The 15,330-nt window shown below is 30.7% G+C and overlaps 1 protein-coding gene across 1 annotated transcript; it reads left to right on the top strand.

The window, feature by feature from the left end:
- Positions 1–4,202: 4,202 nt before the first annotated feature.
- On the top strand, positions 4,203–15,330 carry LOC135928529 (tau-tubulin kinase 1-like). Its single transcript, XM_065464987.1, has 2 exons — positions 4,203–4,270; positions 11,671–15,330. The coding sequence occupies exon 2, from the start codon at positions 12,154–12,156 to the stop codon at positions 15,157–15,159; it is 3,006 nt and encodes a 1,001-aa protein (XP_065321059.1). The 5' UTR covers positions 4,203–4,270; positions 11,671–12,153; the 3' UTR covers positions 15,160–15,330.

Raw genomic sequence — 15,330 nt, 5'->3', positions numbered from 1 at the left:
ATATTGACAATGTAATATCAGCAAAGCATAATAATTCATTTATTTTAAGACATTTGGGAACTAGAAGTTATAATATACATTATTCGGGGTCTGATTAATGAGAATTAGGAAATAATGATTTTACATATAATGCTGTAATGTGAACAAATGGTCTATGTGTGAAATGCAATATCAACACATGTAATTTTCCTTCTGTCATATAAATAAAACTACATTTTTTATAAAAATCTCCTAAAATAGATATAAAAATCCATTTTTAGGTATTAAAAAGAATTGCAAAAATTTGCCGAACAAAGATTTTAAATAAAATTACAAGGAACATGTATAAAGATAAATTTAATATTTTATAGGGAGGAAAAATATAAAATACGTAGGAAATAAAATATTTTTCTCCTAGGAATTACTCAGTATCCTAAGAAAAATATAACATTTCTTCTTAACCCTGCCATCACAATTAGCATGGATTCACAGAAATGTAGAATGAAAAGTAACAAAAATTGAGAATATAATGGGATATATGGTATACATGTAGAGAATTTTTAATATAACATTCACAATATAAAATAATTTAAGTTCATTTAAAAAAAAAAATACATGTTCATAATATACATAGTAAAATGTGATGTGTTATAAAATTCTTACGAAGATAAAAGAAAAATGTAATACAAAAAAAAATTTAAAAAAAGAACTTTCGCAAGTATTTAAACTAAACAATATTTACATTTTGAGGCATACCCATTAACACCTGACTGACCTTATCCATAAAAATATTTTCCCTTTAATAAAAATTACAATAAACAGTTAATACATGCAAATAAAAATTTTTATAATTTAAAAATTAATATATATTAAATATAAAGATTTCATCATTTAAAAAAAATATTCAGTACCATCATTTCTACCAATATATCATATAAATCTATGCCAAATTTATATATATATCCAACTTTTACTAATATAAAATCCATACCAAATTTATATATATATATAAAATTCATATTTAACCCATATATCATATAAATCCCTGACAAATTTATATATATCACATTCATATTTTGCCCATATATATAAATCCATACAAATTTATATATATATTTGTTATGTTCTATTCCCCCCTTATTTCTTTTATTTTTGTTTCTACTTGTTTCTTTTGTTTTCCCATCTTCCTTTATTTTGTTATGAAATTAATATATTATACCTTATTTTTATATTGCATTTGAAACTGGTTCTTACCAGTTTCATGAATGATTATATCGTGATTAAATAACAACTTTTTTTTCCCTTTTGTTTTAAAAATTATAAAGGTGGAAAACAAAACACCATTAATCATTAATTATTTTTCGTGCGTTTTAAATTGAATTTCTTTTTTTGTTGTAATTTCACTTATTCGAATAAACTTTGAAAATTACGTTGTCCAAGTGATTCCATGACTAAATCGATAAAACCCGGCCCCCTGGATCCAGTCATTGACCATCCCGGACCCCCGATCACGGACTGTATTATTCCCATTCAGACTGGGGGACCCATCGGTCCAAACACAACACTGGCGCCCAACGTACATTCGATAATCTACGACCCGGAAGAGCCAACAGATCATTACCTTGAGCGTTTTATGCTTATCCACCGACATCAACCTGAGGCAAATTTACTATCCTTATTCTTTTCATCATGCGGTCACATCCTATATTCAAAATTAAAGTTAGCCTTTGCACCAAGGCCTATGTTGGAAATGTCAATAGAGGACGTAAAAACGGTTTTGGGAAACAATAATAACAACAAAGGTCTATCAATCAACAAGCTTCGTCAACGCATCCAGCAAGAGGGCGAAACGATTACTGAATATGCGGAAGCTTTGATAGCTTTGGCCTCACAGTGCGATCTAGGCCCCAGCTGGGACTTCCTGTCCTCCCAATTCGGAGCGGGGATACAATCCTCCGGAATAAGAGGTCACGTAATCACGTCCGATAATATAACGTTTAAAGGGAAGCTAAAAATTGCGCAAACCTGGGAAATGGCTGAAGCGCTTAACCAAAATAATGTGACGAACCACGCATACAGCAACCAAATAAACATACCCACAAAGTATACGCATGTACAAAACACCCCGCAAACTTTAGAGAATTACTATCAACCCCCACGTCGGAATTTACCACGGAATGATAACCCAACCTGTTACAATTGCGGGAACGTGGGGCATTATAAATACAATTGCCCAATGAAACAAACTTTCAACAATTATAACTCCTCTCAGTATACTCCTCGAAATATACCTACGACCCAACCCAACGTACCACTGCGTACAAACAGACTCAACAAATTTTAAATAACCCACATGATCTCTTGGACCTACCACCCCGGGGTAGCCCAGTTTAAGAGGGGAGGAAAATGCCGTATTCCCACAAAAACACCTTTTTTTTATTTTGATTTTATATATATTGATTTTTTTGTGTGGTCTTCCACCTGTTACAAATTCCTTTTTTTTTATGTCCACTGTTTTAAAAATTTAGTCGTAATGAAATCCGCTCTGAACCAGCGGTGCGGCGAATGCCGTTTTATTTATTTTATTGACTTAAGGTAGGATCTACCTTAATGCCGTTTTATTTATTCATTTTATATGCCGTTTTATTGATTTTATTGACTTAAGGTAGGATCTACCTTCGTTATTAAATCCGCTCTGAACCAGCAGTCCGGCGAATGCCGTTTTAGTTATTTTATCGACTTAAGGTAGGGTTTACCTTCGTTTTTAAATCCGCCAGCGGTGCGGCGAATGCCGTTTATTTTATTTTATTAAGGTAGTATCTACCTTCGTTATTAAATCCGCTCTAAACCAGCGGTGCGGCGAATGCCGTTTTGGTTTATTTTTGTAGGAATTAAGAATGAAATCGGCGCCGACGGCCGGGTAGCCGTATTTAAGAGGGGAGGAGTGTTATGTTCTATTCCCCCCTTATTTCTTTTATTTTTGTTTCTACTTGTTTCTTTTGTTTTCCCATCTTCCTTTATTTTGTTATGAAATTAATATATTATACCTTATTTTTATATTGCATTTGAAACTGGTTCTTACCAGTTTCATGAATGATTATATCGTGATTAAATAACAACTTTTATTTTCCCTTTTGTTTTAAAAATTATAAAGGTGGAAAACAAAACACCATTAATCATTAATTATTTTTCGTGCGTTTTAAATTGAATTTCTTTTTTTGTTGTAATTTCACTTATTCGAATAAACTTTGGAAATTACGTTGTCCAAGTGATTCCATGACTAAATCGATAAAACCCGGCCCCCTGGATCCAGTCATTGACCATCCCGGACCCCCGATCACGGACTGTATTATTCCCATTCAGACTGGGGGACCCATCGGTCCAAACACAACAATATTAAATTCATATTTTGCCCATATATCATATAAATCCATGCCAAATTTATATATATATATCAAATTCATATATTAAATCAAAAATAATTAAATAAATATATCATATGTGTAATTCACATTACACCATATTTCATAAAAATGGTTAATTACTTCAAAATAAACAATTTTAACTCACCCTCAATAGATCCCTTAATAATATATCAACCTTAATTGAAACTGGATTACATATACAATATAGTAACATTAATTAAAAATAAACCATCCCACACATGTCCATCTCTTTAAAAGCCCAAATGCATAATTATATAACTAATATTTTATTACAAAAATCCACTTCTATATATATTTTCATAAGTCCCCAATATTTAAATATTCAACAATCCTTTCTGTCCTGCATATCTTGAGGTCTACTTTTCCTATGACGGAATACCTATAACACCATTCAATGAGTCTTAAGGCCTACCAAATAATAAGATCATACCTATTTTCAAAATTGCATGTACAATATACATCTAAACATATAATATAACAAATATTCAATATCATTAACCCTTAACCAATAATATATTTTTTAAGAAGTATCAAGTCTATATATATTACATAAATCCAAAAAAAATTGTTCAGGGTAATCAGATGCGGGTTAGGGAGTCATTAAAAAATAAAATTCGTTCAGGGTCTAGTCAAATTTTTGAGTGGGGCCCCTAAATACTCCTCCCTCCTAGTGACACTACTGGCTACAATATTATTAATATGCAAAAGTAAATAAAATTTAATTTTTTAATTTGTCATGACGGACATATGTCAGAAAATTTTTTAATCTCTGATATCATTATTTTATGTTAAACACAAGATAATAAATTTATACTCGTCAATTCACCTGATTGAAAAGTCATTAAGTAATTTTTTTTATAGTTGAACTTCATACCTAATATAATAATAAATATAATATGTTGTTAACATAATAAATTTGAGAAATTTGTTTATATCATCTTTTTTTGACAATACGAAGAAATAATTTTGCAAATAATTTTAATTACCTAAAAATAATCATTGAAAAGAAAAGACTTGGTCATAAAATTCTACTTTATAAGAGCTTTGTAACATATTGATTATATATGTTCTCATCATAAATAATAACATGGCAAAAGACATTATAAAAATGTAGAATCAAGATAGAATGCTAACCATTTTATATTTGTTAAAATAAGAAATTTTTAGTGTAGACTTATTTTAGCTTATTATAATGGATAGATTAAAGTTGAATTAGTTAATATAAGATCCTACCTTAGGTTGAGCAAGGATGTAGGCAGCAAAATCCTCCCCTTTAAAACCTTAGATTTTATATGTATTAGCCAAATTATTCTCTTACTTCTGTAGACTGGGCAATAAAAGCCGCTGCACCAAAAATTGCTTATTTTCTATTTTTTTATCAATATAAATTTTAACTAGTAATATAAATTCTCATTAAGCTTAGATAATTTTATCTCACTTTTAAATTTGAACATTTAAAAAAATATTTTTATATCTTCTTAAATGACCACTTTAGTATAAATTATTACCAATTATTATACAATCAAAATGTGACAACTGACAGGAATACAGTTATTAAGCCTTAATTGTAATATTTGGCAATTAATAAAACTTAATGTAAAATTATACTGGTTAACATGTTTTATATTTAACAACTTAATTATTTTACCAGCAAGATCATTTGTTAAAATATCATTTTCTCTAGTTTTTTTATTTGTTAAAATCAAATTGCCGACATTTTTTAATAGCTCTTTTGACGTTAATTTAATATTTTGAATATTTTGGGAAATGGTAAATTTAATAAAATCTGATTTGGAAAATGAAAATTTATTTTAGATATCTTATATCTAGAAGAGAAAATACTTTTTTACTTTGAATCTTTCTTTGGGCTTGGTATAATAGGGTTCATTAAAAAATATTATTTTATTTTTGACCTTTTTGGGAGATTTAATTTCATATTTAACAGAAATTTGTAAGCCTTTTTAAAATATTTTCTTAAAATGTTCATTATTCCTTATCGATTCAAAAAAAATGTAGAAAAATATTTTTTTTTAATAATGACACAAATTATATCTTGTTTTATCTTTGAACAGAAATTAATCTAACAGGCCATCTCCTGGGTTGATTTAATGTTGATGCTTAATTTCTTTTTACTTATAAGATAAAAAGCTTTGATTTTATTTAGGCTAATCGAGCTTTTGAATTAGGACACCTTACAAGCGCATAACCAGGAATTTTCTACGGAGGGGAGGGGGATAATTTTTTTTATAAATTTATTAGAACTAACCATCATATAAAATTTATTAAAAGCAACCATATTTGAAAATATCATTATTGAACACAAATAATAAAATATTGTAAGATACAAAATATTGAGAGCGAATATAATAATGGTTAAAAAATTTTATAGCTTACATATGTAAATTACAATAAAATATAAAATTAAACATTTTATAGAAATTTAAAAAGTTAGAAGATATTTTTTATAAATGAAATTTTAATCTTCTTTGCGATTGCGCCAATCTTTTAATCGTTTAATTTGTTTTGTGTTGGTGATTAGAACTCGATGAGTAAAGCTAGTATATTCAATCAGTTTCAAGATTTCATACTTTTGATATAGGTTTTTATTCTCTGTAATGAAGATAAAATCCTCCCATTTGCGCTTGTAATTGCCAAAATATACTCTAATATAAATTTAATATATATGTATGAAAAACTTTGTATGTAATGCTTCTGTAGTTTTTTAGAGGATTATCCCCAAATTTCTTACCATTTGAATTCTGAAATTAATTGGTCTTTACATTATTTATATTCTATGGATAAAATTTAGCCAAATATTTAATTTTTCAATATCAAGATTTGATTTATCCTCAGATCAGAGGGATCTATTAGATATAGTATTTGTAAATTGGATAGAGCCATTTGATAAATCACAAATCATTCATTTATTTGAGTCAAAATTAAAGTCAAAAGATCAGCTTTTGGTCTTCTAAGTTGTAATATAATATTCCCGATTCTCATAACTTCAGCCCATTCCATTTTTTTTGAAAAATATTGCATAAAATTTAAATAATTTATTAATACATTCTATTGAAAAAATCGGCAGCCGTTATTAAATCTAATAATGTAACAGTCAGATGAAATATGTGTCTCAGATGATTCTGATAATTGCCAAGGGCATACAAAATAGGTTATTTTAGATCCAAAAAATGCTGTAACAGCTTGCTGTCGGAGACTCCATCTTGTGCAGGCATTTCACAGTTTTTTTCCCTGTAACACAAGAAGTCTCAGAAATAATTATATTCGGAAAATTCTGTCAATTTTGATATCTAAACATTTCATAAACTATAGAAATTTTCTATTTTTTTGGTTGATAAAATTTTATTATATATCCATCAGTGTTTTTAAAAAATTTAGGAAAATGAACTTAAAATTTTTGTGGCATAAAGTATTATTGTACAAGAAATAAATATTTAAATTAATCAAAATTTTTTTTAATATTTAGAATAGAATATAACCTATTTGATATAGAATACTTTGCTCACGATTCATGAAGCCCTTTTACATTTTTTCAGGAAATTTTGCTATGGTGGGGATTTCTCCCCCTCGCTTGCTACGCGCCTGACACCTTATTTTTATTAGTTTTAATTTAAGTATTTGTTGGTATTGTTATTATTGGTATTTTTTTTGTTTTTTCTTTTACTTTTTAGGCTATTTAGTCGAATTTAAACAGCCAGCTGTTTAATGACAAGTCGAGTCAGGACACGGTCTAAATTAGTGATCCAAGCCCGGCCCGGCCTGAAATTTTTTTTAAAAAAGTTTTACCGGCCTGGCCCGAACCCGAATTTTTTAAAAAAAATAAACCGGCCGGGCCCGAATTTATTTAAATATAGAAATTAATTTTTATAATTACTTAACAATAAATAAAATCAAATATTTTTATTTTACATAAAAAATTCAATATAAAATTTATAAATTTAGATATATTTAAAAAAAATTCCAAGGTCCCACCCGGCCCGGCCCAAATTTTTTTTAAAATATTGGGATCGGCCCGAACCCGATTATTTTAAATAGTATTAGGCCCGGGCCTAACTCTGCAGACTATTAATTAAACTTGTGAATTTATATAACTTATTTATTATCCCGGCCCACATGCCCCATCGGGTTTTTGTCGAGGACTGCTTGTTTCTAATTTTTTTAACATCACTTAATAATTTCATCAATAATTTTATTGCCTCCTATTTGATATGCCATTAATTTAAATAAAATAAAGGGTCAACGATATACAATAATATCTAGATTTACAGTTCATTCATTTAAATGTGTATCATGCCTTAAGATTTCACTTAGATGACACAAAGTTTTGAACATCTATCAACGAGATCTCGAGGCTTAGCCAATATTTATTTGGTTTTTTTTTTAAATTGAAAATATTTATACAAAGATAGATGGTAAATAAAAATCAATGAAAATATCGGATCGATTTTTTTTTAGTAATATCGGAAAATATAGGATCGAATCGGTGAAAAATATTTGGATCGGCACAACCATACTTTTATTTACAACGGTTCGGTTAAAATCAGTAAGTTATAAAGGTTCATGGCGGTTCTAAAAAAGTTTTAATTTTTTTTTAGTGTACAACACCATCTTATATCATTTTAATTATGAATCTTTTATATATTGTTCTTTTTTTATTTAATAGATGAAATTAAATTAGTTTATTTTTATTATAAAATATCCACGAATAATAACATATAACAGAGACATGCATAGGGCATATTTTAATTTTTTTTTGAATACTTAGGCCCGGCCGTATATTTTACAACCGAATATTTAAAATCGTTATTAGCTATAAAAAATAAAAATCCGGACCGGGCCTGAAAATATAAAACCCGCTCCGGGCCGTGAAAATGTTTCCGCTGCAGGTCTCTGATATATAAAAATTAAATAATACAAAAAAATCACAATTTATTTCTAAATATACATTATTTGAACGTATAACCCTTGCAGGTCCGGCAGCGAAATATGACAATATAATAATTTTGCATTAATTTTTGTATACTTCGCTACGAATTCGCGCTAACTATGAGTAGGCAATATATTTTCCAATATAACTGAATTTTTATATGTTCTTTTCCACGATAACACAAATTATAATGCCCCACCTTTCAACGGGAAGTTGTGTTTTTGGAACCGCAAGTACGCTTATAATGCTGCACAAAGTCCATCATTTTTAATATGAGTCTCTCTTGCTTCAAGGTGAAAGATGGTGAGAAGAGGGAAATTTGTAACTTTTATTTTACTATCAGATAAATTTGGCCATGCTGCATAAAAATCCCACCAATTATAATCGTTCAGTTTATAAAATCGTTAGTAATTGCTTTTTAAAAATATTTTTGATTATTTCCTATGCATTTCTACATAGATCAGTTCTTTCATCCTTTCCCATTTCATATAATTTCCTTTTATTTCCATCAATCCTTCTAGTATGAGATAGATGGATTTCATCTGCTACAGTAAACAATAATAGGTTTTTTTTTGACGTTTGGTATTATCTGTAATAAAGCAAATTTGGGGCGTATATATTAACAAGGAAAAGGATATAAACGGAAGAAAATGTAAAATTATTTATTAATGGTTTAAACCGCGGGTCCCTTTATTATAAAATGATGAATTTTTATCTAAAAAAAATTATTTCACTTTCTTACATATTCCTCAAAAAAAAACTCTCATTTATCATTTTTTATGAATTTAAAACACAAACTTTCAACCGCTTTTGTGCATTTTGATCAATTTTGTGTTTTTTAAATAAAATTTCTCTTGAAATATGTTACGAATCACAAAATCTTTCAAATATAATATATAAGATAAAATTATTAATTATAAATAATTTATCATCATCTGTTCAATTGTTTCAAATGATTATACAACGTATGAAAATGTAAGGAGTTCTCTAAATCTAAATATTCGAATTTATACATTACATGCATATAAATGCATGCATTATAAATATAATATTATTTTTATTTATGAATTAAATATGTAAATAATTATTATATTTATTATAAAAGATAAATTAACCGATAACTTTTAAAACTAATTATAAATAGCGCACTATTATTAGTAATAAGAATAATACAATTCTCATTAACTTAAGATTTTTTTTCAATGATATTTTAAAATTTAAATATCGATTTTTAACTAAAATCACTTAATATTTTCTTATTTTAATCAATAATTTTTATTATTTTTTTTGGAGGATGAAACCTATTATAATTTAGCGCGTCCTTTATCGTTTGGTATTTTATATTTTTAAAAATTTAAATACACAAAACATATATATTTTGTAAAACAAATGAAATAAATTTTAATTTTAAAGTTAATGATTCTTGTTTGCTTCAATTTATTAATTCTCACATTTTTTTGTATTCGCACTCGGATAACCTTTTCTTTTCCTCCTTTTATTTATTACCCTTTGATTAATTGGCTCAAATAAACTTTTTTTATTTTTATTCCTATATCAAATAACCAAACAAAATCCACGGAAAATATTTTGCCAAACAAATTTCTTCGATTATTTGCTAAATAATAACAGATATCATTTTTTTTATACATTGTTGATTTGAGGATTTATTCAAGTATTTTATTATAAGTAAGCGTCTATTTATTTTATTTGTTATTTAAAAATAATAAATAAATCACATTATAAACTTTCAAAATAAAACATCTTTTGCCAGCTTAAAATGATAATTGGACCTCATAGGATTAATCTATATTAGATGGGTGTTTAATTGTTATGTAAAATTTAAATTTTTAACCCTATTATATTGGTTGAGATATATACTTGATTTTCTTTTGGGAAATGTAGCCATTAGAGATCCGCAAAGCCCGTCCCAAGCAAAAAAATTATAAGTCGGGCCGGACAAGCGTACATAAATTATTTTGGGCCATTAAAATTTTGATATAATTTTTTTGAATTTATATATAATATTTTGATTAATACTATTTGATAATAAATTAGAATATGCTAATTTTTTGTATTTCAATGGCTCTCTAACTTATATAAATAATATAATAATATAGTTAGTTCAAATTCACAAAAATGAACAGATTATTTTATGATATGAATTAATTATAATACAAATATACGCTATGCAGATATCAACTACAATTGATTTATGAAATGTAGAAAGAAAAAAACTAGATAGTCATAGAGGAGAGATTAAAGATAATTGACATTAGAGGAAAAAAAATTAAATATACATAGTAAAATGTGAAAACCGGAAATTATATAAAAAATTTTAACCAATGGAGTTTCCTATGATTTTAAAACTGATCAGACCGAGTGTGACTTTTCATAAAATTTTAACCGGCTGGGCCGGCTTATTTGCTCAAAAATTCTGGCCGAGCTTTGCACATCTCTAGTAGTTATTATTTTAAATTATATAGTAACCCCTACCTAACCCATATTTTATATGGCTTCTCAATTTTGAACCTAAGTTTGTCATAGAGATCATTTACAGATAAATATGTATACCAGGGTTTAAATCGCTGCATTTTTCTTTGTCAACTTATTCCTCTCCCATATTGTGACAAATAGTTTAAATTTTAATTTATTCAATCTGTTTTTTTGTATCAAATATTGTCTTATTAACAAAAAATAAAATAAAATTGTCTTAAATTTTCTTTTCCTTTCCAAATTCGTGAAAATTTTTTTTTTTTGTTACAAAATCTTAACAACGAGATAAATATTTCGTGGTGAAGTGAATGAAGGAAAAAACTAATAACTCTTTTAGTTATTGAAACTGCAACTCTCTTATTTGATTTTTTTTTTGTTTTTGAATAAATTTGATTAAAAGTTTATGGTACCAAAAAAAAATGAAAAAGTGATTTTTGTAACATTTTTGAATAAAACGATATTAAACAAGCAACATTTTTTTTAAAATTTCACATAAAAGGCTTTTTTTCACACTGATTGTTTAGTAAAATACAATGTACTGCTTCATCCATATTTTAATTTTATTTTTTGTATAATATTCCATTTACCTTGGGGATTTATAATGTATTATTATCTCTTGATGTCATCAAATTCAAATTTTTCTTTTATATAAAAAACAAACATTTAAAATTGAAGTTGATTATTACATTTTAAATAATATTAATTCCTTTAAGTTCTATATATATATAAAAAAAATAATTTAAGCAGCTTTATCTATAAGATGTTTTGGCTAATAAATTTATATAAATTTTTTTAATTTTAATTAAGTTTATTTGGACTGTGGAACGATAATATTCTATATTAGAACGTGCGGTAACATTCTTTTCATATTCCCAATACAAAAACAAGAGATAATCAAGGATCGATTCGTGACAAATCATTTTTTTTGATGCTAGGTGTATTATGAAACGAACAGGTGTTTACAATCAAAATTCGACAATTGATTTCAAATTTTTTTTTAATCCTCGCAGAAAACTGTAATATAAAAAACAGTGCAAATCATTTGTGAAATTTTGCATTCAAATAATTAATAGTCTTAAAAAAGCGAATTTATTTTACCTCTACATAAATCAATGGCCTTCAAATCTTTCGTACTTTCGCATTAGAAGGTTGTCATGTAATGTGCCTCTCAAAAATGATAATATTCTTCATAGCTCATTTATTTTGGGTGAATAAAAAATAATCTATATCTTACGCTAAGCGAACACGCACTTAAATTATCATAACACAATTGAATTAATAAAGTCGCGCATGCCCGGTTTCAAAGAAATACTAGTGAAAAACGGCGAAGGTGCTCTAGTTACGGGCTTCTCTCGATCGCCTTCTCCTTACACTACGGCTTTTTACCCGTCACGGCAAAAGCCAGAAAGGGATCGAGAAACGCGTGGTAACCAGGGGGAATTTCCTGAGATAGTAATCCCAGGCGAAATTATCAAAGATCGATGGCGCGTAACGCGTAAGATAGGTGGAGGAGGTTTTGGGGACATTTACGAGGCTGTGGACGTGACCTCCGCAGCTGGGACGAGCGAAGATCATGTAGCTATCAAGGTGGAACCAGCACGGGACTCAGGGTCTTCTATCAACGGTGGCACGCCTGCCTGCAAACAGGTCCTTAAGATGGAAGTGTTTGTATTGAAGCGACTTCAGGGTCGGCCTAACTTTTGCCGCCTGCTCGGGTGCGGTCGTAACGATCGCTTTAGTTACATGGTCATGTCTCTTCGTGGTGGCAATCTAGCCCATCTACGTCGGTTGAGACCAGGTGGTGCTTTCTCTCCTGCTACCTGTGCTAATGCGGGCCTTCAAATGTTGCGAGCTCTTCGCGATGTGCATGAGGCAGGTTTTTTGCATCGCGATGTTAAGCCTTCTAACTTTGCCGTCGCTGCTCCCAACTTTGATTCGACTAGGGAACGACGTCGCAAGCGTGATTCCTCGTGTCACCACTCTTCCCGCGACTCAGGTTTTAATTATCCCGCCTCGGATAAGGACGGCCGTGAAGAAGACACAGAAATTAATAAAGAAAAATTGGTCGGAAATGGAAGTCGAGACCGAACCATATATGCGATTGATTTTGGACTGGCCCGGCAATACGTAGACTCATTTGGTCAAGTGCGTCCACCAAGACAGGCTGCCGGTTTTCGAGGCACTGTCCGATATGCATCCGTAAACGCTCATCACAACAAAGACCTCTCGCGCCGCGACGACATTTGGTCCCTGTTTTACGTTCTAGTGGAATTCGCATTAGGCAACTTGCCATGGCGCAAAGTCCGTGACAAAGATGCCGTTGCCCGCATCAAGGAGACCTTTGATTTTGGGGCCGCACTACGTCGCGGCGAAGCCTTTCCTGAACTGGCACAGTTTCACGAATATCTGACAACTTTGGACTCATACTACGACATCCCCGATTATTCCCATCTCCGTTCGCTTCTCTTAGCTTGGAGAGACCGCATAGGAGATACTCCCCACACCCCCTACGATTGGGAGAGACGATCTCTTTCAAAATCTCCTAATCACAACCACACCAAATTGTCAGTCGATATCATCAAAAATAAAAACGGGGATGACCTCAATCAAAGACTTTCGTCTCCACCCACACGAAACGAACTTAGGGTCGATTCCCATCTTTCAACTGCTGTTTATCGCCAACGTGGCAAAACCGCTCCAAACTTTTCGGCTACCCACGTCATCATTAAACCCAAACACGATAAGCCACCCGAAACCAGCGAACTGCGTGAGTATTTTATGGAATCTCCGGATTCCAACGAGATAATTATCCCTATTACCAACTTCGAGCGGTGGAAAGTCAACCATGACAGCGCGGAGAATCGAATTTTTACTAATTCTACCAATTATCATAAAAAAGTCAAATCTAAATCGGTTCCGGCGGATGGCAACGGTTTTAATATTCCTCTAATAAATACTATCGCTCCTCCCATTTCTCCACCTGTACCCACTACTAAATTGATTTCGCATAACTACGTAGTAAATAACGCGTGGATTCACTCCCGAATGAAACCTCACTGCGATATGGGTGATGATAACCCGTTTCGTTCCGCTCTTTATACCATTCCTTCTCTGCTACACCCCAGTAAAACAAGCGGCGCGCCAGCCCCGGATTCGGGTAAAGGTGAAAGCTCGGCCGCTCATTCCGTTGCCTCTTCAACGCCCGCAGCAGCAATAAAGTGGAAACTGCCTAAACAAGAAGGTACTTCCGAAGAGCCCAGCGATTATGATAACAAACACGTTAATCGCCCTTTACTACCCAAAATAGTAATGATGGATGAAAACGAGAAAAAAGATAGCCACTTTGAAAGGGATTCACGAAATGGACCAGAAGATGGAAGGTTTACCGACAAAGATGCGTTAGAAGTTTACAATTATTCCAACGCCAGAGACACCCGGGCCTTAGCTGAATCGGAAATATATACCTTCAATCAAATGACCAAAGCTCCTTCCTTATCGCGACAGATGCAACCAACTACACCCTCTTTACACGATAATTCAGGCTCGCACGTCCCCCCTTACCATTTACCCAACAACATGGCCACCTCCTTTTCCAGGTACGATCAAGATGACGTGACGAACCTAGAATTCGGTAACATTCTTGACGAGGACGAGGCCAAAGTGGACATAAACTGGGAGCGGGTTACTATAGATCCCAGTCCAAAGTACTACAACAACTCCTACCACAATCATCGCCGACTGAAGCATAAAACGAATACCCCCCGTCAAAGACAACGCGAATCGCAGGCCGTAGAAAATTCAATCGTTGATATGCCCGGTGATTTAGACGAATTAAATTTGGGTAAAAGTGGTACAAAAAACGATTATAAATCGAGGCTCACAGGTATTCTCGACAGGTCTAAAAGCAGCCTATGCAATTTTAACAAAGAATCGTCTAAATTTAAAAATAGTCAAGAAAAAGTTCTTTCTCCACATCCTCCCGTTGCGCACCCTGTGCAACAGAAAATTCCCGATTGCTCAAACAAAAAATGTTCCTTACCTGCGAACGCCATCGGGAATTCCATAAACCTATACAGTCCCGCATACGAAACCAGAACCAATTCCATTACTTCTAAAGACGATATCCTAAATTTGATCACAAAATCCAATAAAATAAGTGATAAGATTAAGCTTTTCAACAAAGTCGTCGGCCCATCTAACATTAATCCAAACCTGAACGAGATGGAGAACAAGAAATTTATGCGATCAAAATCTTTCGTAGCTCCTCTAAGATATTATCAACAAACGGGACAGTAATTAGACAATTTGATACCAAATAAATAAATTTTCGCAAATAACTTTTGTAATGATTAAAAAAAATTTAAAAATGTAATAAAATGTATAATTATAAAATTCTAGGTTATCAGATATATAGAAATCCTTATATTCTTTATTTATTAAAAACGCAATGTACATTTTTTTTATACA

The sequence above is a fragment of the Gordionus sp. m RMFG-2023 genome, chromosome 4 (assembly GCF_954871325.1).
Source record: "Gordionus sp. m RMFG-2023 chromosome 4, tfGorSpeb1-WG-v2, whole genome shotgun sequence".
Classification (NCBI taxonomy): Eukaryota; Metazoa; Nematomorpha; class Gordioida; order Chordodea; family Parachordodidae; genus Gordionus; species Gordionus sp. m RMFG-2023.
The sequence above is the reverse complement of the archived record's forward strand: the minus strand, read 5'-3'. Positions and strand labels throughout refer to the sequence as shown.

Coding starts and splice junctions, on each gene's coding strand:
- LOC135928529 (XM_065464987.1), top strand. CDS start 12,154: ATGCCCGGTTTCAAAGAAATACTAGTGAAAAACGGCGAAGGTGCTCTA.